The sequence below is a fragment of the Nyctereutes procyonoides genome, unplaced genomic scaffold, assembly GCF_905146905.1.
Source record: "Nyctereutes procyonoides isolate TBG_1078 unplaced genomic scaffold, NYPRO_anot_genome, whole genome shotgun sequence".
Lineage (NCBI taxonomy): Eukaryota > Metazoa > Chordata > Mammalia > Carnivora > Canidae > Nyctereutes > Nyctereutes procyonoides.
The window spans coordinates 16,144,111-16,166,662 of NW_026575132.1; the positions used below are offsets into that span (position 1 = coordinate 16,144,111).

Genomic DNA, 22,552 nt, shown 5'->3' on the forward strand with positions numbered 1-22,552 from the left:
CATAAATAAATAAATAAATAAATAAATAAATAAATAAATAAATAAATAAAAAGAAAACAGTCCTCCCTCTGGTTCTTTTTTGGGTAACTTATGTGGTTAAAAGGTTTGTAAAATATACGTTTTTGCAATTACAGGTCATTTTTTTTTTATTTTTTTATTTTTTTCATTTTTTTTTTTTTAGATTTTATTTATTTATTCATCAGAGAGAGAGAGAGAAGAGAGAGAGGGAGAGAGGCAGAGACACAGGCAGAGGGAGAAACAGCCTCCATGCCGGGAGCCTGACATGGGACTCAATCCCCGGTCTCCAGGATCACACTCCAGGCCGAAGGTAGTGCTAAACCGCTGAGCCACCGAGGCTGCCCACATGTCATTTAAAAAAAGATTTTAAAAATGTATTTATTCATGAGAGACACACAGAGAAAGGCAGAGACATAGGCAGAGGGAGAAGCAGGCTCCATGCAGGGAGTGCAATGCAGGACTCAATCCCAGGACCCTGGGACCACACCCTGAGCCAAAGGCAGATGCTCAACCACTGAGCCACCCAGGCATCCCATGTCCTTTTCTTCTTAATTTTGTTTTTACTTGCACCTCAGAGTTGTTGTGATTTCATCTATTTGGGGAAAATAATCAGCCCCATCTACCTTTGTAACATAGCTGTTTATACTAGAACTTCTTGGTTTTTGGTCAAATCTTTTTTTACCCACCTTTAAGAGGAGATACCTACTTTTTGTAAATATGCATATTGAGCTTTTAGGAAGGGTTGACTTCTCTACACATTTTCCTCTCTTTCCCAGAGGAGCTTTCCAAATAGAAGCTTATTAAAATAGATAAACGTAGAGGTCCCTAGCTGAGCTCTTCCTAAGCCTCTCCTTTATCAGAAATGTCTGTGTGGCCACATGGATCCTTCCTTCTTCCTTGCTTTCCTATCAGTCCAAAACGAATCTATCCCAGCTCTGGAGTACATCCACTTCTGCCTTCTTGGCGACCTTCCTCCTTGAATTCTCTCATCTTCTTTAACTCCCAACTTTTTTTCTTCACATAATATATAACATATGAACTTTAACATATAGACTCACTTTTTTTTTTGCATTAAAAAAAAAAGTCCTTAACCATACATCTCCCTCTAACTTCTACTGCATCTCTCTTCTCAGTCAAATGTTTGGGAAGAGAAGCTCTCAATTCTGGTCTTCCTTTTCTCACCTCCTATTCACTTCTTTACTCACTGCCTGCCGGCTGGCTCACACACATCCCCAATCACCCAGTTGCCATAGGCAATGGCATTTGTAGCTTTCCCACACGTGACTCTTATTGTGCTCCTACTGGCCAGGCACTGTTCTATGTGCAGCCATGTAATGAGAGGCCGATGTGACACACACCCCCCCCACGGAACTCACTCATGGACCAGCCATTCCTAATACTCAGATCCTTTGAATTGACTGTGCACCTTTTCAGGCTTCACTTAAATGCCACTTAAATTTCTCTATTCTCCAGTCTTTCTTTTTAAAAAAATCTTTTTAAGGCTTTTTAATCATACACATCTTCTCAAGACAATTTTTCTATATATTCTAAAGACAACACAACTTTAAATGTTTTTTCACTTAACAGTATTTTATATAAAATGCTTCATTTACGAAAACTATAGATTCCAGGTTGTTCTAGCAAAATACTCACTAAGAAATGTTATATTCTTAGTGTGTCAACTTTAGGAGATTTCCTCACTTTTTTTCTTTTTGGTTTAAAATGTGTGTTATTTTTGAAAATGTAAGTTGGGATATCACAAAACAGACTTAGTCAAAAGAGACACATATCCAGCTTTCCACCAGAGAGCTCCTTCTGGATGTTCCACTTAACAGGGGAAGATGCTCTTCTTCCTCAAAGCTGTTTCTCCTCCTGCATTCTCTAGGAGAAAGTCACTGCTATCTACCCAGTCCTCCGAGCTGGGACCCAAGCAGCCATTCTGCGTCTTTTTTCACTTCTCCCTCCATACCTAGGCATCAAGCACCTCGATTCTACCTCCCGAAAGATCTCAAGTCCTTTCCCTGCACTCTAGTCACTGCTGCTGCCTTCTTTCCCCATTGAACATCAAGTCTCTGAATTGGCCTTGTTGCTGGGAGTGACCTCTCTACAAACCATCTGATAGTGACTCCTCAACTTCATATTATTCAATTGTCTCATGTTCCCTGGATGAAAATCCATCCTCTTCCCCCCAGCATCTACTTTGGGGTCAGTGGGATTTAGGTTTGAGTCCCTTTCCAGCAGGCTGACCCTCAGACAATTGGACTCTCCACGCCTTTGCTTTGTCCTGTGAGCTCACTGAGGGCAGAAGGGTTTCCCACATACAGTGCGCAGTGGATGGGAGACTGTTGAATGAAGGGAAAACGTTTTTATTTTATTTTATTTTATTTTATTTTATTTTATTTTATTTTATTTTATTTTTATTTTAAAGATTTTGTTTATTTATTCATTCATGAGAGACACACACAGAGAGAGAGGCAGAGACAGGCAGAGGGAGAAGCAGGCTCCATGCAGGGAGCCTGATGTGGGACTTGATCTCGGATCTCCAGGATCACGCCCTGGGCCAAAGGCAGGCGCTAAACCGCCAAGCCACAGGGATCCCCGAAGGGAAAACATTTTTAAATCTACATTAAAAAATTGTCTTTCCTTAAAAAAAAAAAATCCTGATATACCATATAACTTCTTCTCAAGGTTTACTTCTACCTTTATTTGCTAGCAGTCACTATAAGGTGTTTGGTGATCCACACTATCTGGGGTCAAATCCTGGCCCCACACCTGAGCAATCATGTGGCCTCAGGAATGTTACTTCATCTGGATTTCTTTTTCTTTTCTTTTCTTTTCTTTTTTTTCTTTTCTTTCTTTTTTTCTTTCTTTCTCTTCTTTTCTTTCTTCTTTCTCTTTTCTTTTGCTTTCTAGATTTTATTTATGAGAGACACAGAGAGAAAGAGAGACGGAGGCATAGGCAGAGAGAGAAGCAGGCTGTCCCTGCGGGGAGCCCCGTGGGGGACTTGATCCCAGGACCCTGAGATCATGACCTGAGCAGAAGGCAGACGCTCAACCACTGAGCCACCCGGGCGCCCCTCGTCTCAATTTCTTCTGCAAAATTTGTAAAAGGCTTGTTTTGGGGGGGGTTAAATGAGTACCTCCCTTGGGACGGGGTTGGGCGCACACTTAGGAGCTTGCCCAAACGTTAACCCTCGTTATCACCATCAGATCGGGACCGTGTCACCCCACCTGTCGCCCTCAATTTTGTATGAGAAAATCGTGCTTCGTGCGTTGTTGGCCAAAGAGGATTAAACTTGTGTCGCGGGAGGGCGAGGCAGAGGGGAGACAAGCGGGCTGGGAGGGACGAGATCGGCCCCTGGTTTCCCGACAACGAAGTGGACGGAGGGCGACCTGTCCCCGAGCCTCCTGCAAGACGCGCAGCGCAGCGCTCGCTGTACTGGGAGCGGGACCGCGGCTCGGCGAGTTGCTGCGGGGCAGCTGCAGGCGGAAACCAACACTCGGGAGGCAAGAGAGGAGGAGGAGGAGGAGCATCTTAGTTGCAAAAACGCCCGACAATTCGGGTGGAACTAAGTTCGGTGACCGAGACCTTCGAGGAGTCCGCTGTCAGAGCCGGTGGAACCGAGCTGCGGACGGCAGCGGCTCGGAACCAGCACGACCTTGCCTACAGCCCAGCGCCCCGGGTCGGCTCGGAGCAGCAAACGCCCGCCGCGCTCCCAGCACGACCGGAAAACTCCCGGCGGCGCGAGATGAATGGAAACCCGAGTCCGCGGCGCGCCGCGCGGGGGGCGGAGCCGCCGCGGGCGGGGGCGGGGCATCGGGGTCACGTGCCCCAGCGCCGAGGCGGGCGCGTGGAGGGAGCTCGGGATCTGATTGGTCCCTCGTAACCAGGTGACCGCACAATGCGTTCCGGTTGGTAGGTGCCGGCCGGGCCAGCGGCCTTCACTCGGGAGGCGGCAGCGGAAGGAGGAGGAGCTGCGGCCGCGCTCTCTCCCGGCAGTGGCTGCGCGTCTCAGCGCCTGTCGGGTCCCCACCCCTTTTAAATAACCAGGGCTGGTCGCCGCCCTCGCAGACTAGTTGGCTCGGGGGAGGCGGCGGCGGCGGCGCGGCGGCGGGGGTGCGGCCGGGACCGGAGCCCTGCTCCGGGCCCGGCGGCGGGGCGGGCGAGGCCGCGGCTGCCTGCGCGGCGTAGCCCCGGGGCTGCCGGTGCCGACCGCGCCATTGTTGGGGGAGGGGGCGGCTGCTGAGCGCGGCGGAGTCGGGGGCGAGCGGCGGCGGCGAGGAGCCGAGGCGCCCCATGGGGAACACGCTGACCTGTTGCGTGTCCTCGAACGCCAGCCCCAAGCCGGGCCGGGGCACGGGGTCGGCGGATCCCGACTACGAGTCCGACGTGTACCAGGCGGCGGCCGGGGACGCGGTGGCAGTGGCGCCGGCGCCCGCTACCGTGGAGCCCGCCGAGTTGGATTTCGGAGCCGGCGAGGGCCACCACCTGCAGCACATCAGCGACCGGGAGATGCCCGAAGGTGAGGAGGAGGAGGAGGAGGCGGCGGGCCCGCGCCGCGCCTCTCGGGGGCCGGCGCTGCGGGGCGGCGGGCGGACCCCCGGGCTCCCCCGGGCTCCCCCGGGCCGGGCGCCGCGGATGAAGGCTGCCTCCGCCCGGCGTCCCCACCCCTCATCCTGCCCCCGTCGTGTCCGGCCGGTTGCGCTCCCGCTTCCCTGCCCCGCGCTCGCTCGGTGCTTTCCCAGCCCCGGCCCGAGACCCTCCAGCCCGCAACCCGTTTCCCGTTGGTCGGTCCACCTAACGCCTCGGGGACTTTCTCATACACTTTTTGGTGTATTCTCTCCATGAACATGTAAATACCCCAACTTCAGAGTTAACCGGCCCCGTCCCCGGCCCCGTCCCCGGCCCCGTCCCCGTCCCCGTCCCCTAGCCGAGGCGGGGAAGCCAGGTAAAGGTCCTGGATTCGCGGTGCAGTTCAGACTGGATTGTAGGGTTTGTTTGCCTAAATTCAAAACAGAGATTGATGGGCCTGTGAGAGTCCGTGTGGTGCTGTTAAGTAGTGGGCTGTTCTCGGCAGCCTCGGTGGAAGCCGCCTGACTCTGCCTGTGGTTTGAAGACGCACGGAAAGAAAATGATGGGAGGAAGGGGCTTGAAGTAACTGTGAGCGGTGGGAAGGGTTCCTGCCGGGGCTGCCCGAGGGGTCCCTAACGGACGGAGAGCCCGGGGAGTTCTCGCTACTTGAAAATTCCCACTTTGACCCAAATAGGTCTTCAGCCCCACCTCAGGGACGTAACAGGACTTCACTTACTGTGTTGCCTGTTCTAAAAATGAGAGGCGCGGGATGGTTCATGAGACTGTTGTTGGTCAAAAGTCTCCAAAGAGAACTCCCCCCCCCCCATAAATTCAGACCTTAATCTGTAATACAGAAGTTTGGCAGTTAAGGTGTCAGACCTCGCACAAGACTGTTTGTCTTCAAAGACCCCCCCTCCCCCCCCCCATCTATAGAATCCTGTTCAACTTATAAGAACGTTAGGGTAAAAGTTCTTCTGGCCAAATGGTTGGGGGAGGGGGAGGGAAGAGAGGAAATGTTTGATTTTTGCCTCTGGAATTTTGGAAAGGGATGACTACATAAAGATAATTCTGAGTAGTAACCCCTGGGCTCTTTCATGAAGTCTTACATTCCTTGAAGTAGAAAACATTGTATCATAAAGATGTTAAAGCCCGTTTGTTTCATTTAAGCGCCCCAGCTTATTTCATTATTTCCTAGAGGAAATGTCTTGTAGTTTTATTTATTTATTTATTTTTTTGTCTTGTAGTTGTTTTTTTTTTTTTTGTGTGTGTGTGTGTGTTTTTGTTTTTTGTTTTTTGTTTTTTTACTTAAACTTTAGTTGGGCTCTTCATTGAGTTACAACAATTGTCTGTGGATTTACTTCTATGATAGATGTGGCTTTGTAAGTGAAAAGTACTGCTTTTCAGAACACTGAAATATTGTAAAAGAACGAATTCTGCATTAATTGTGCTTTTAAACACAAAACATGTAGGTACTTGTGAAAACTTCAGCTCTGCTTGGTGCTGTAAGGTAAGCCTTTGAGCAATTTTAACAGGCTGGTCAGTAGATGGGTAGTGTTGGATGAGAGACCAAAGTTGGAGCTGTATGCAGTTCTTTGAAGATCTACAACACATCTTCATGTCCATCTCATTGGACCCTTCCAACTATAAGTAAGGCCCCTGTGTGTTCTCCCTGTCTTCCAAAGGAGGAGGAGAGACTCCAAGATGGGCAATGACTGTGTAACGTAGCTACTGAACAGAAGAGACTGACATGGAGGTACCTTGCCAAATTCAGTTCTTGGGGTGCCTAAAAAACTCTTTGGAGTACATCTGGTATTTGATTATTTATCCATAAGATAGGCCTATCTCAACTTACTGGTCTTGATTATTTCCATTCAGTTTATTGTTTGCAATTCAGAAGCAACTTTTACCTCTTCCTCCTATGTCTGTAATTCATTACAGTAGATATGACTAAAGCTACAAGTCATGAAATAGCCTAGAGTAACCAGTCAGGTAAACGGGTTGATGCATTTAAAAGACTTTGTTCAAATTGAAGCCAAGAACGCCCTGGGCAGAGGAACATTAGGAAAAGCTGATAAGGTGAGGTACCAGGTAGTAGGCATAGGGCTAAATGAGCATTAAACAAGAAGAGTTTTTAAAAAAATTATGGAATACACTATTATATTTAACATGATAGTTAAAATTTCGTTTGTCTTAAAATTTTCTTTGGCATTCAGTAGAATGATAAGCCTCAATTTCGGCATTTGCCTATTAGGTTTCCATAGAAACAAGGTCAGAACACCAAATATAAAGTATAGGCGCATTGAAAGTTTGCTTTTAACGTCTTTATTTCAGACAATTTTGTATCAGTTTCCCTGGAAACTAAGAAATACCTACTTAAATATAAAACATTTTGGCTTTTCTATGATGATTTTAATTAGTTCATTTCTTAGGCAGAAATCATCTGTAAATGATGCTGTACTTTGTTTTCCTGAAGCATTTCAGAAGAACATGATTTCTTCAAGCCATTTCAAAGAGATATTCCTAAGAATCTAGTATAGATTTCAGATAGAGTCAAAAGAATTTTTCTATCCTCTTACCTTTGCCTAACAGCATATCCACAATAACTTGTGGTAATAACACAAAATAAGATACAAAAGTCCTATTTTCCAACTTTATTATTACTCATCAACTTTTCATACAGCCTTTTACATTCTGACCTTATAGGCTTCACTAATTAGCTGGACATAAGTGCTCTCTCAAGTGACCCCTTCTTCCCCCTTCCCCTGAGGAGTGAGTGGGGAAGGAATTGGCAATATGATGTGGAAGAAAAAAAAAAGTCTGAGCAGTGGACCTTTCCTCTTTCCAGTAGCTATTTTAAACCTCTTTTTTATTTCTTTTGAAAACAATAGGCATTTGCTGTAAAAGACTTAGAAACTACAAAAAAGTCATTCACTTATAGTCAGACTATCCAGAACACTTTTATTAATATTTTAATGTTTACTCTTCCTAAACCTTTTGTGTTTATAAACATAACATTTTGTTTATTTTATAAAGATGAGATAACTCTTCATGTGTTGCTTTATAGCCTTTTGTTTTAAAGAGAAATAATCGGGACGCCTGGGCAGCTCAGCGGTTGAGCATCTGCCTTTGGCTCAGGACATGATCCCGGAGTCTAGGGATCAAGTCCCACATCAGGCTCCCTGCAGGGAGCCTGCTTCTCCCTCTGCCTATGTCTCTGCCTCTCGCTGTGTGTCTCATGAATAAATAAAATCTTAAAAAAATAAAGAGAAATAATGACCTAAAGCTCCCAGATCTGTGCTTGACACCTAGAGAGCATTCCAGGATGTATTTCCATGTAGTTGCACATAGCTACCACATGCCTTTTAATAACTGTTTAGTATGCCACTGAATGGTTGGAGCACCATTCATCCCTTTATAGTTGGGCATCTTCTATAGTAAAACAGGACATAACCCCATTATCATGTCTTATTCTGGGTACACAGATTAAAAACTGGTGCAAGTACCTCCCTTTAGATTTCAGATGATATACTTTGTCTTATGACTCAGTCATTTTGTAGGTAAAATACTTTAACATTAAATGTCCTTATACCAAATTGAAGTGACTGTTGGGTTTTCACTTGATACTAGAATTTCTCTTTCGGATTTTTGTGATACTTGGTAGCCTGTCTTGTGTCTTTAATTTGGAGTAACTACTACTCTAAGATCTGAAATAAGAGGACTAATCAAAAGAAGCATTAGAAGAAATCTTAGAAAAGACTGTAAAATTGGGAGAAACTTAATTGGGTTTGGATCCACTGAAGCAGGTGTTTATTGGGCACTGTTCCAGATGTAGGACAGTGCTATACAGGACAAAGCCCCTACCCCTAACTCCATACATTCTAGAGGACCTAAAGGCAGACAACACAGGAATAATCAAGAACCTTAGGTAGTGAGGTGCTGAAAGAAGGTGAAAAGAACGGGAGGAGGGCAGGTTTACATGAAGTGATTTAAAAGACTACTGCGGGATCCCTGGGTGGCGCAGCGGTTTGGCGCCTGCCTTTGGCCCAGGGCGCGATCCTGGAGACCCGGGATCGAATCCCACGTCGGGCTCCCGGTGCATGGAGCCTGCTTCTCCCTCTGCCTGTGTCTCTGCCTCTCTCTCCGTCTCTCTCTGTGTGACTATCATAAATAAATAAAAAATTAAAAAAAAAAAATAAAAAATAAAAGACTACTGCTCTCAAGTGACAAGTACACAGCCCTAAAGGTGAGAAGGTGTGGGAGGATGTGGAAGAAAGAGGCTCTGTGCCCAGTTCCGCACATGGGAATATGCTAGGTACAGGCAGAGGACAGAAAGACCCAGGAGTGGTTGCAGCAAGACAGAGAGGGATGCCAAGAGGGATGTGGTGGATTTAGACCTCGTGTGCCTGTTGGGCCTTCACAAAGAATATGGATCTTAGTTTAATTGTAATGGGAAACCATTGGAGGATTATATGCAGGAGAATGATTGTTAATTCTAGAAAAAAACAAAAAAAAACAAAACAAAAAAAAAAAAAACGACCAACCAGACTAGAGCTCTACTGTGTGAGAATGTATAACAGGCATGCATGGAAGCAAGGCGACCAGATAGAAGGCTGGTGCAGTACTTCAGGTGAGAGCCAACAGCGGATTGAACAGAAAACAATATGGGCCTAAAATATAGACTTAAAGAAATTAAGTGAATCTAAAAGGTAACAAAGATATGAATGGGCAACTCACAGAAAAGTGCAGATGACCCTCAAACATGTCTTCACTCATAGAAGAGATGCAAAATAAAACTATACTGTAGTTTGTCTCCTACTGGAAGAAGATCCATTGACACCACATTCTTTTGTGAGACTATGAAGAAACAGTTGTATTCATATATTGCTGATGGAAACGCAAAATGGTTTGATCCCTTGAAGGGGAAATGGGCACAATCTCACAACATTGCAGATACATTTAATCCAGAAATCCTACTTTGAGGAATTTATTACTATTATTATTATTATTATTATTATTATTATTATTATATAATTTATTATTTATTTCCCACAAATAAGAAACCATATTCACAAAGTTTTTGTTGCACTTTTTTCAAAAACAAAGTATTAGAAATAACTCAAATGTCCAGTAAGGGGCTGGTAAAATCAGCTGGCACATCCACATAGTGGAGAGCTGTAAAGAAGAGCAAAGTCTGTCTTCACCTCTGTGAAATGATCTCCAGGATATGTTACATGAAAAAAGCAAGGAGAAGGACATACAGTAATCTACATGACAGAAGCAGGAGAAATATGTATTTCCTTAAAGCAGCCAAAGTCACTGGGAGAACTTCTTACTGATTGTGTGACTATTATTCCTTTAGTGTTAGCCAAAGCACATATTTGCTTAAGGTGATATTTGGGTGTGAGTAATGAGTGGACATTTCATACACTTTCTAATGAAATGCTAAATGTTCACTTTTTGCTTTTTGAGTTCATTTGTAAAAGCTTTGTTTTGTCATTTACTGTGCTTTATACGATCCATAGATTGCTCTTGCATTTCTTTAGATCCTCACAATGTTTTGAGTTACACAGTATAAGAATTATATGTTGGGCAGCCTGGGTGGCTCAGCGGTTTAGTGCCGCCTTCAGCCCAGGGCGTGATCCTGGAGTCCCAGGATTGAGTCCCACATCGGGCTCCCTGCATGGGGCCTGCTTCTCCCTCTGCCTTTGTCTCTGTCTCTCTCTCGGTCTCTCATGAATAAATAAAATCTTAAAAAAAAAAATTATATGTTTTTACACATGAGAAGACAGGCTGTGAGAGTTGTCCAAGATTTGTGATGATAGATCAAGGATATAAAATATAGATATATGGCACATGGGAATAGAATTTATTGAATGATTCATAATGTGGGCTACTTTGGATACTTTTTTCCTCTCATGTATTAAAATAATTAAGCTTTAGAATTAAAATATTAACATTGCACAATGTGAAACAAAATAAAGGTAACTTGCAACCCAGAAATGTTCTTAGAAATTCAACAAACTGAGCAAAAATATTTGTTAGAAGTGTATAAAGTATAAAAGAAGAAATCACTATATGAAATGTCACATCTTAGTTACAGTCCCTAATCATGCGGATTTAATCATTGAGGATTAAAATAAGTCAAGACCAAGAACCAAGATAGATGCAGGTATAGAGGGGGTTTGGAAGCCAGAATTAGGAAGCAGTAAAAGGGCTCAAGCAGTAATTTGGGAGACACAGGACCATGTTGTGTGCCCTCTGGTGAGCCAGGCCAGCCCAAGGCCATTGGGTGGGAATTACCTGGAAAGTGTGGATTCACGGATAAAATCATCAGTGTACATGGTAATGGTAAGACTTGAAATATTTGTGTTAATTGGCCATTAAATGAACGCAGCGTACAGTATAGGGATGGTAGCTTAGTTCAGTAAGTGCAGGAAGCCCTAAGTGAACAGGTACCTAGCAGTTGGCCCAGAAACTGCCTTCTATTTAATTGGAACATATAGAAAACAATGTATTGAAATCAGTCTCTCTGAAATATGCTCCTCTAACAGTTTCTTGGTCATTACCTTCTCCCCTTAATATTTTGACAAGGAAAAATCATTTATTGACATTTTATAGTTGCATAATTTTACACAGCCTTTAATAATGCATTTCATTTATTCTAAATTGCCTGTATTTTCACATTTTTAACATCTGTGCATCTTATAACTGGTAGAATCTTAGGTAAGGGGAAAGAACAGTATTGGATATCATTGGCTTCACAGATTTCCTCTGTATTTATATTAAGATCCAAGTTCAAGGTTTTTTTTTTTTTTTTCGAAGTCTTACTTTTCCCACATCAGCCTGTCATGCTGTCAAATTAAGTTGCAGTTTAAATTGATTTTTAAAAAGTGATGGGTCTTAAATACGATTTTAATCATAACTTCTAATTGTGAACTCAGGAGTATTTCTCTTAGGTTAAAACATTCTAAGGAAGTAATTTTTGGCTAGATTCACATACAAGATGTACAGTAATTTCATGCCATCTCTAAATCACTGTGTGCCTGTGTGCACATATGCTCATGTTGGTGGGAGGTAGTAGTGCTTAATAGTTGGCAGTCTAAGGTACCCTTGTAATAGTGCGAATATGGTCGTACAGTTTATCACAGTTGTCTTAGGTTCTTGAGAAAACCGTAATGGACAGTGCAGAAATAATTTGTGTGTGCATCTGAGTTTATGTAATAGCTTAAATATCCATTCTATAAAATAGCAATATGGTTTTTGTCATTAGCAAAAAGTGCAAGTTACATAGAAAGTTGTCATAGGCTAGAGACAGAAAATTACTATTTTCTGAAAACCTCATGCAGACAGACATTTTAGGGTCCTACCAGGTATAATACATACAATACACACAAGTGATAGCTCACCAAAGTGAAAATAGCATTGTTAACTATGGAGAAAATAGTAAAACTGTATAATCAGAGAAATGCAAATTAGAGACAGTGAACTTCCTCATTTACATCAGTAAGAATTTTTTCAAGTATCCAAAATTGAGGTAGGAGCTAAAACTGATACAATTGATTTTATACACTAATATAGCCCCACCTTTTTTAGAAAGCAACTTAATTAGTATTATACATGGAGCTATAACTATCTAACTTTATGGTCTAGTCATCCCATTTTGGAGATCTTTCCTAAGGAGATAAAAAGCAAAATTATTAAAAAAATATATATATATGTGAAGATTTTCCTCATAAGTATAGGAGTTTATAAGCACCTAATAACAATAGGGGATTGGCTAAGTATAGGAGTAACACTTGGTAGGCCATAAACAGTAAATATACTAGGATAGGGTAGAGACTGCGTGTCAAGAACAAAATAGGGCAGCCCCAGTGGCTCAGCGGTTTAGTGCTGCCTTTCGCCCAGGGTGTGATCCTGGAGACCCAGGATCGAGTCCCATGTTGGGCTCTCTGCACGGAGTCTGCTTCTCCCTCTGCCTCTCTCTCTCTCCCTGTGTCTCTAATAAATAAATAAAATCTTAAAAAAAAAACAAAAAACAAAATTGGAGACAAATGGTATGCTGATTAGAGCTATTTTTTAAAAAAATGGTAAGAAAGTAATAGTTGTGAGTTTATGAGTAATTTTTAGACAAAGTATTGTCTCTTGAAAATTTTTGTTCATGATATTTGTTAAAGGAATGAGTAAATGACTTTTATCTGTACCTCTAATATGGTCATCAGTACTGCTGATTAACAAGGTCTCTTTCAGTTACAAATTAAAATCTAAAAAAAAAATTTTTTTTAAAGATTTTATTTATTTATTTGAAAGAGACAGCACAAGTGGACAGAGACAGAGGGAGAAGGAGCCTCCCTCCTGAGCAGGCAGCCTGATGTGGGGCTTGATCCCAGGACCTCGGGATCATGACCTGAGCCGAAGGCAGAGGTCAAAATATTGAACCGACTGAACCAAAATATTGACTTCTATAACCAGAGTTCATGGAGTGAATTGGGTACTACTTGACCCAGAAATTAAATAGTCTGTTCTTCTCTCCTCTGTTGATATATCCTAGAAAGGCTTCCCTCCCCACCCACCCACATGATGGCAAAGGAAGGGAAGCCTGGGGTAGCTCCAGACTAGCTAAAAATCCACAAGCCCTGCCTTTCTTTCCTTCCTTTTTCTTTTTCTTCTTTCTTTCTTCTTTCTTCTTTCTTCTTTCTTCTTCTCCTCCTCCTCCTCCTTTCTTCCTTCTTCTTCTTTTCTTCTCCTCCTCCTCCTCCTTTCTTCTTCCTTCTTCTTTCTTCCTCCTTTTCTTTTCTTCTTCTCCTTCTTCCTTCCTTCTTCCTTCTTCCTTCTATTTAGGGGATCCCTGGGTGTCTCAGCGATTTAGCGCCTGCCTTCAGCCCAGGGCATGATCCTGGGGTCCCGGGATTGAGTCCTGCATTGGGATCCCCACATGGAGCCTGCTCTCTCTGCCTGTGTCTCTGCCTCTTCCTCTCTCTCTCATGAGTAAATCTTTAAGAAAAAAGATTTGATTTATTCATTTAGAGAGAGAGAAAGCATGAGCAGGAGAAGGGTAGAGGAGAGAGAATCTCAAGCAGACTCCACGCTGAGCATGGAGCCCAATGTCATGAGCCCTCTCTCAAGACTCTGAGATCATGACCTGAGCTGAAACCAAGAGTTGGATGCTTAACCGACTGAGCCACCCAGGCGCCGCAGCTCTGCCTTTCTCAGTCAGTGGTTCTTGGGAAGTCCCAAGGCAGCAGTGGCCAGCCCAGCTTTGGGCATGTGCCTAGAACCCCTATTGGTGTAGGGGAAGTGTCAGTTTCCTTCTTGTCACTGAGCTAATTTTGCTTTTTTCCTGCATGTTGCTATTTCTTTTATCCAAGGTCTCTACTATTTAGATCCATAGTAGCACATATTGGTTTGGGCGGGGGGGGGGGGGGGGGGGGGAGTAGCCTGCTGCCCTTTGAGTCTGGCACTTATTTTTCCTGGATTTCTGATTGAAAAGTTTTAATTAACTTCTTTTGTGCCATAGGCACTGATTGATAATATGTTTACTTCTGCAAACATTTCTGCTTATTTTTTAGATTGATATGTAGTATATTTGCTTGCTTTTCAGTAAGAAGTTGGTCATGAACCCCTTAGGAAGCCTTAGGTTAGAGGCAGCTGTGAAAATCTTTGTCACTTTGAGCACAGCTGAATTCATTTATTTTCCAAATAGCTAACATTGTCTCATTTTTCAAATATGTGAAAAAAAATTAATTTTTATGGTCCTTTTACATAAAAATGTTGAATAGAATAGTTTCTCCAAAAGCATTCTAACAAACTTCAAATTCAGAGAAGGAATTTCCATGAAGAACAAAGCTATGTTTAGCTATGTAAATTTCTAGTGCTGGCAGTACTATTAAAATGGATGGTTCAGATTCCTGTTAAACCAGGAAGTCCCAAATGATGTTTGTGAAAGATTCTAACTATATTACTTGGAGGAAAAAAGGATTCTATGTAGATAAATTTGTGAGATGCTAGATTACACAGAATTCACTAGAAGACTGATTAGTTTTTAATATATCAGTGGACATTTTGATTCTCTAAAATCCAGGGATAGTATTTTCCATGGGACTGCCAACACCCCTTTTAAAAACAGAACAGTTATGTGGTTTGGGAAATACTAGACTTAACCATTATTCTGTCAGTATCTTGGTCTGGTTTCTTACAAGATTGGCTAAGTACTTGGAGATGCGCATTGGTGAGGAGTGTCATAAGGAGGTTTTTTTTTTTTTTTGTTTTGTTTTTTTTGTTAAGAGAATTTTGAGTGGATCTTCCAAAGGTTGCAATATGAAAGTCATTTGTTTGATAGAATTATCAAGCTCTCTTGTCAAACACAATGAAGGAACCAATGAAGTAACCCAAAAATACCTTTCAGAGCTCACAGAACTTTAAAAGAACAAAGATAATGTGCAACCAGACAAAAACCTATTTCTGCATTTCCAATTTCTTGCTCAGACTGTCACTAAGTGTCTTGAGAAGATGCAGGGATCATTTTGTTTGGAATCTTAGACACACCAGAGAGTTTTTTTGTTTTTAAATGACAACTTTAGGCCGCCCAGGTGGCTCAGTGGTATAATGCCGCCTTCAGCCCAGGGCGTGATCCTGGAGACCCTGGTCCCGCGTGGGGCTCTCTGCATGGAGCCTGCTTCTCCCTCTGCCTATGTCTCTGCCTCTCTCTCATGAATAAATAAAATCTTTAAAAAAAAAAATGACAACTTTATTATTCCATATGGTGGCGAACCATGTTTTATCAAAATTCAAGTACCTGTCTTGTATTTTTGTGTACTTAGAGAATTTTCCCACCTTGGTGCAAGGTGGAGTACAGGCAGACGTTCCTTTAAATAGGTAAAGAACAAAATTTCTTACAAGTAGCCCCATGGTCTGCTCCAGAAAGTACTCTTATTGAAGCTCCAAATTAATCAGTCAGCATGGATGGAAAAAGTAGGAGTTTAGCTTTGGAAATTGAGGGCAAAAGTTAAAAATTACTTACTATGATGGAAGTGTACCTGTAGATTAAAAACCTTGAACTTTTATACAATTTGCTTGAATCTGTCATGATGGATAGCCCCCCACATAAACCACAGCTAACTAAATGAGTTCATTTGTTGAATGGAGTTAGGATTAGCTATTTGACTGTCTTAAGAACATTTGCTTGCCAAAAGCAGCTTGTTTGGTTTTGGCATATTTGATACATTGAGCTGGTATCTGACAGTAATTAGCCACAGCAGAACTTGCTTCTTGAGACTGCTTCTAGAATATGCTAGTAATATCAGCTTAAAGGATGGTGATGGGATTTTTAATTGATAAGTAGGAAGGGGAAGGCACATACATAATTCCATCTAAAAGTTGCATATAGGGCAGCCCGGGTGGCCCGCGGTCTAGTGCCGCCTTCCACCCGGGGTGTGGTCCTGGAGTCCCAGGATCAAGTCCCGCATTGGGCTCCCTGCATGGAGCTGCTTCTCCCTCTAACTGTGTCTCTCATGAATAAATAAATAAAATCTTTAAAAAAATAAAAGTTGCATATATCATTTAGGCACAAGTTTTATTATTTAGCCTGGTTTTATTTTGCGTATATGGAGAGATTCTACAATTTTGCAGTTTCCAGTATAATTTTTATATTGTTGTCTTTAATAAAATTGACTTTTTATCTTTACTAAAAACTTTCTCCAAGACTGCTAGGTGATTAAAATTGATGTGTAGGGGCAGCCCTGGTGGCTCAGTGGTTTAGCACCGCCTTCAGCCCGGGGGTGTGATCCTGGAGATCTGGGATCAAGTCCCACGTTGGGCTCCCTGCATGGAGCCTGCTTCTCCTTCTGCCTGTGTCTCTGCCCCTCCCTCTCTCCCTCTCTCTCTCTCTCTCTCTCTCTCTCTCTCTCTCTGTGTTTCTCATAAATAAATAAAATCTTAAAAAAAAAATTGACGTGTAGTTATTTTTAAAATCATGCATTTTTCTACTCAAGTTGACACCCTTTTCTCTTTTTTCCTATACAGATTTAGCTTTGGAATCAAACCCTTCTGACCATCCAAGGGCAAGCACAATTTTCCTGAGCAAATCTCAAACGGATGGTAAGACAGTATTTTTTTCCTCAGAAAATGATTGAAAACGGTTTATAGAGAGTCCCTAGAAGAACTCCTACATTGGTTTGAATGTTTCACTTTTTCATATAGTCATATCTTATTGCAGTATGTGATGATATATTTTAGTTACTGATTTAGTGAGCAGAATGCGGGAGACTGCTTACATATTTTGCCCACCTCTTTATCAACACAGTTGTGACCACATGATTTAGACATGGTCTAATTTTCCATACTACCTTGTCCTTTTCCCCTTGCTCCAGAGAACACAGGTTTTAAAGATGAGTGATAGGATTTAGGCCGCAGTTAGGTTTTCATTTAACAAATCAAAAAAAAAAAAAATCCATTGTTCATTCATGGGGATTCATTTTACACCATGCTCAACCAAGCTCGTCTCACATCCGCATTTTTTCTACTCAGAACTTGAGCTATTCAAAATTTTCTCATTCTGATATAGTGATGTGCCAGGATACATGGGAACAAACATGCCCTGTGGCATTTCCTAGAAGGTTAGCTTCAACAAGGGAGACCAGTATAAATTGCCCGTGTCCTTGATTTAGAATGAGAATCAGAACTGTAGGATTTAGCACTCCTGCTTGCCTGCTTCTTTTTCTTTTTTTCTTTTTCTTTTTCTTTTTTTCTATTTATGATAGTCAGGGGGGGGGGGCAGAGACATAGGCAGAGGGAGAAGCGGGCTCCATGCACCGGGAGCCCGATGTGGGATTCGATCCCGGGTCTCCAGGATCATGCCCTGGGCCAAAGGCAGGCGCTAAACCGCTGCGCCACCCAGGGATCCCTATTTTTCTTAATGTTATATTAAATTCTTTTTTATTTGAACTAAAAAGGTATACATGACCAAGTTTTTCAGTTGATGAAGACAGCAGGAATATAAAAAGCAAGGATTCCATGATATTTGAAATATGCAGCACAATAAAAAATGGGGGGTTTTAACCTGCATTTTCATAGTGTATGTACATAGCCTGACTTAAACAGATCACTTCTGGTTAGGATTGCTAGATTTCCTCGTTTCTTCCAGAAAATGGGCTGCCCACATGTAGACAGTGTAGAGACCATGGAAGCAAAGCTATCTCCTCTTTGTCCTCAGTCATAAGCAATGTGTACCTATGCTGTCACCACCACCCCCCATTAAAGGAGGCAGTGTGGGAAACAGTGGGGTCCAAGACCCTCATAGGAGCTTTTATTATTCTTCTGATCTTTAAGGCAATGTGATTTTGTGTGCTGTAGATATATTCAGTTAGGTTAGCATGCTCATTAAAATATAAATTTAAGATAGATAGCTTCCAATTGTGTAATACCCATTTATTTTTTTTAGTAACACATTTTAGTAGATCACCAGTAAGTGTTTCAGGATGCTTCCAGGATACTGATGCATCTAGAGATTAGTGCCTGGCCAGAAACTGGTTCTTAGAGCTGTCAGATCTTGATAATTAAAGTAAGTTGTATATGAATATAGAATTAGAAAATACTGTATAGTGGTTCAGATATTCAACAGGTAAACATTTTTAATAAATTTTTCACCTGGCCTCGTTTGCTTTGTCCTTTTCTTTTGTACCTGGGGAGTCTTTTGCTTGTACCTAACAAAGAATACCTGTTTTTGTTAGGTCAAAAAATAAAACTAAGTTTTTAGATTTTACTTTATAGGATTCATCTTGGTAGGTGGTTTAAATTATAAATTTTGTTTGGAAATTTAAAAAATGGAATTTCATCTCATTTTATGTGTTGGTAATCCGTCAGATAAGTCGCAACTACTTTAACTTTTCTGTGGCATTTGTATCAGAATTGATCAGTTAATTTTTTTTATTCTTAGTGCGAGAAAAGAGGAAGAGCAACCATTTAAACCATGTAAGTAAACAGTTGAAAAGTTAAGTAAGAAATTAATAGTTTGAATTAAAAATTATGTCTGCCATTATTTCTCAAAAATATAATGGATCCAATACTGTGAGCACTGTTAGGACATCTTTTTATAGATTTCCTAAATCTCTTCTAGTCTCCTCATTTTGTCACTTGTACTCAGGAAGTCTTTGGCTTTAGTAGTGCCCATTTTTTAAGGGGTCTGACATTTAACTTATTTCAGTAACATGGGTATGGTGTAAGTTCTGCCTTTGATTTTTTTGCTTTAATTTTTGATTTTTTAGCCAAACAAAAATATAATACCTAAGTTAATCTTTAGCACTGTCTACTTCCTGTAGTGCCAGGTGAAAGCTTAGCTTCATCACTCCTTATTTCCCAGCCTCTGTTCCCTCAACCTGTATCAGGTTTTAATTATCTTAGAATCAATGTTTATGTTGTTATGACTGTGCAAATAATGTTCCCTGCTGAGCCATAGTTCTCTGCCTATGGCAGAGCCTCTGCTGAGCCTTCTCCTGTATACGCTCCATTCTTTTTCTTAAATATTTCTGAAACCTGAGCACTTCTGCACTTCTCCAGGATAATCCATCCCCCATTTTCCTAGCCAACATGATCTCAGCCAAATGCCGTTAAATAGCTCCCTGGCGGGTCTTCCCGCTTTCACATTCTTCGTTTTTTTTGTGGAATTAGTTTCCTGATGATATGCACTCGCCTATTTTCTAACAGCAAATTTTCCCCCCAAATGTGGTAACATTTGTCACATGTCCATCAAAAATTTTTTTCGTTTACTAAAACACATCTGTTCCATTTTTTTTCTTGGAGATAGGCTTTTGTCATTCTACTTCAGTAGACTAGACTGGTTTTCAGTAGGCTGGCTCTGTGTTTGTTTTCCTGGGATATCTCCTTGAAGTTATCTGAGATCTCACATAACTGCTGTCTCGTGTCAGATCCCCTATGTCCTAGATTCTGTGTTTCCCTTTGTCTTGTTATATGCCCTTGTTTTAATGGAGCACATTTTTCTGGGAATGGGCAGAAGTTTTTAGAGATCTAGCTTCTCCAAAACTCCTGCTCTTTGATAAAGTAGAGAATTCTAGGTTGAAATTAATTTTTGTAGTTCTGCAGACATCTCTGTATTCTCATTTACAATGTTGCTCATAAATCTGTTGACATTGTGTGATACATTGTACATTACCCATTTTAATCATTGTTCCCCCATCCCTTCTTTCTCTGCAACCTAGCATCTTCTCAATGTCTGAGATTCTGAAATTTCATAATATGGCTTGATATGGAGCTTTTCATTTCATTGGGGCCAGTAAGTCTGCAGACCATCTCTCCTTCTAGTGAAATTTTTAGTGTCTTTTTGTTTTTGTTCTGATATTTCTGTTATTCAGATGTTGTACCTCTTAGATGGTCTCCAGTTTTCCTGCACAGATCTCTGATTTTTTTCCCCTTCTGCTTTCCATTTTGTGTTTTTGTTCTACGTCTTGGGGACTTCTTTGACTTTATGTTCTAACACATCTCTATTTAATATCCTGAGTTTTCTCTATCTTATTTTTAATTTATTGAGTTTTCTTATAGTCTGTCATTCTTTATAGTATCTATTTTTCACCAGTGCCATTTACATCTTAGAGTTTTTAAGAATTTTTAAAGTTTTTATTTGGTTCTTAATTTTATCATTCCCATCAATTCTTTTCCCATTTTGATCTCTTTTGTTGGAGTCTTCTCTCAAATGTGTCATGATCCTTGCCTGTGTCTAAGGTCTCATTGGAAGAACCCCAGGTGAGCAGGGCATGTTAAATGATGGGCCTCACCGCGGGCATTTGGGGGCTGACTCTCTGAATTCTGAGCCTGCCTGAGGTTCTGTAAGACAAACTGGCTTTCTTGTTCCTGTCCCAGTCTCTGTAGGCATCCAGCTTGTGCTGTCTCTTCTGCTGTGTCAGTTGCCACTCCTTTGTCTAGTTTTTTCACTTTTCAAACATTAAAAAAGCACCTGCTATTTATATCCTATGTTGAGTATAACTCTGAAAGGAGAGGGAGAGGAAATAGATTTGTGATGAGTCCACCATGTCTTCAACTCAGAATGTGTTTTGAAAGTGTAAATCTAAATTCCACTTATGAGTAAGATCATATGATAATTGTCTTTCTCTGATTGACTTGAGTTTAAAGTGTTTATTAATTTAATTACTGTTATTAATTCAGACAGTATTTTCAGTTATACCTGTAATTAGCATATTGCACTTTTCCACTAAGGCCTTGATTAAGAATTCATGCCATGCATCCTGTCATATTGTCCCGTTAATGTGCAACATGGATGAAGCAGTTTTCATTAATGCATAGTGTTAGAAATTTCTAAGTTGTCTTAGGAAAAAGAACTTGTACTGTGAAAATGGAGACACAAAAGTGAGCTTTAGCAGTAGGCACAATGGGCAAGCCCATGGGGCGGGGGGGACAGGATTTCAACAGATGTTTGACCTTTGATGGTAAGATTTGGGTTGTGATTTCCCCACAGATGTCTATGTATGATTATTTTCTAGTTTTTGCCATCGAACCAGAAGTCTGTGAAATAACCCCTTACCTTTGTGTTAAAGATTGTAAAAGTCCATCTATTCTGTTAGTGCTGAATGAGTAAATATAAATACTGCTTTTGTCCCTGTCTATCCTAGTAACCAACTGAAATAATATCTATGAACACCAAACTGCCAATACTGTGTTTGCTATTTGATGTTTTTTCGTTTTTGTTTTTTTAGTATTTGCATTTTATAACCCTGTGTTTGTCAGTGTAGTTTATCGAGGCTGTGAAAGCTGGCAATCCTAAGCCTTTAACCATAAAAGACAATTGTCTTAAAATTTCAGCTATTTTTAAGCTAATAAATAATTACAGCTGATGTATCTAGGCTTTGCCCAGAGACTTAATTCTGCTGCCCTCTAGCTGAATGCTAGGTATTACTGAATACTCAGAAGTAGGCCTGGACTGATGAGAAGTGTTGAATGTTTCTTTGGTTGGATCTAGCCAGTAATAGACTTAAGTTGCTGATTCACTAGCCCCATCCCCCCATATGGCTGTAAGATCACATCTAGTTAAAATTTTTAAATGTTTCACACTAATATTTTCAAAGACAAGCTAATATATATTCATAATAGAAAAAAATTCAAGGGAGGAAAGTAGGAGCAAATAATTTAGAACTCTACCAACTAGTCTGTATTTTGGTGTGTTTTCTTCCTATTCTTTTTATGACTCCCCAGAATTTACTTTTATTATGATGTAATATATACCATATACACCTTACTAGTAGTGGTCTGAAAAGAAAACTTTCTTCCATTTAGAGCAAAAGTATTTAAATTAGTTAACCTTCATTTTTCATGCTGTATTTGAGAGTATTAAAATAACATATTAACTGAATAGCTTAAGGAGCATAACAGTTCTAGATGGAGTTGAACATTTCTGGCTTGAAGGAGAATTTAGTGATTCTTTTCAAAAATAGAATGTCTGGAACTTTTTGTTAATAGGTAAATGGCTTTGCAGGAAAATATCTGAAATAAGCAGAATGGTGTTTTTATATGCCACGTGGATATTTCTGATTATTGGCTACTGGCAGTTTTTAAATGCTCTATATCTTAAAAAGTATCAACTAGATTTTTTCCTTGCCCCATCTGTCGTGTATAGGAGGGGGATGCTGACAGGAGAGTGTGACAGCACGGCAAATGCGATTTTATATTAATAGGAAGAAGGAAGGCTCATCTGAATTAGTAAAAAATAGAAACAAAAAAACCAACAAAACCAAGCATTAAATTGTTGATATTCTTTGGTATTCAATGCTGCTATTATTTTTAACTACTTAGAGTGACTGGAATTTGTATATTGGTCTTACATTAAGGAAGAGAATTATCTTAATATAGTTTAGGCTATTTCAGTATTTGTTGGTATATATTCAGGCTCTTCACAGATAAATGGATACTTCTAAAGTGTTTTAAAGATGGTTTATTCTATGC

The 22,552-nt window shown here is 41.0% G+C and overlaps 1 protein-coding gene across 3 annotated transcripts in view; it reads left to right on the forward strand.

Annotated features, from left to right (window-relative positions):
- Positions 1–4,169: 4,169 nt before the first annotated feature.
- The window catches only part of CCNYL1 (cyclin Y like 1), a 38,973-nt gene continuing 20,590 nt past the window's right edge, over positions 4,170–22,552 (forward strand). Inside the window, exons 1-3 of one of the 3 annotated variants that reach the window (XM_055345077.1) lie at positions 4,170–4,541; positions 16,610–16,684; positions 18,522–18,556. In XM_055345077.1, the coding sequence (XP_055201052.1) occupies positions 4,316–4,541; positions 16,610–16,684; positions 18,522–18,556 (336 nt within the window). In that variant the 5' untranslated portion in view covers positions 4,170–4,315. Of the gene's footprint in view, positions 4,542–16,609; positions 16,685–18,521; positions 18,557–22,552 lie in introns of those variants that run through there. The other 2 variants (XM_055345075.1, XM_055345076.1) reach the window with 2 other exon arrangements.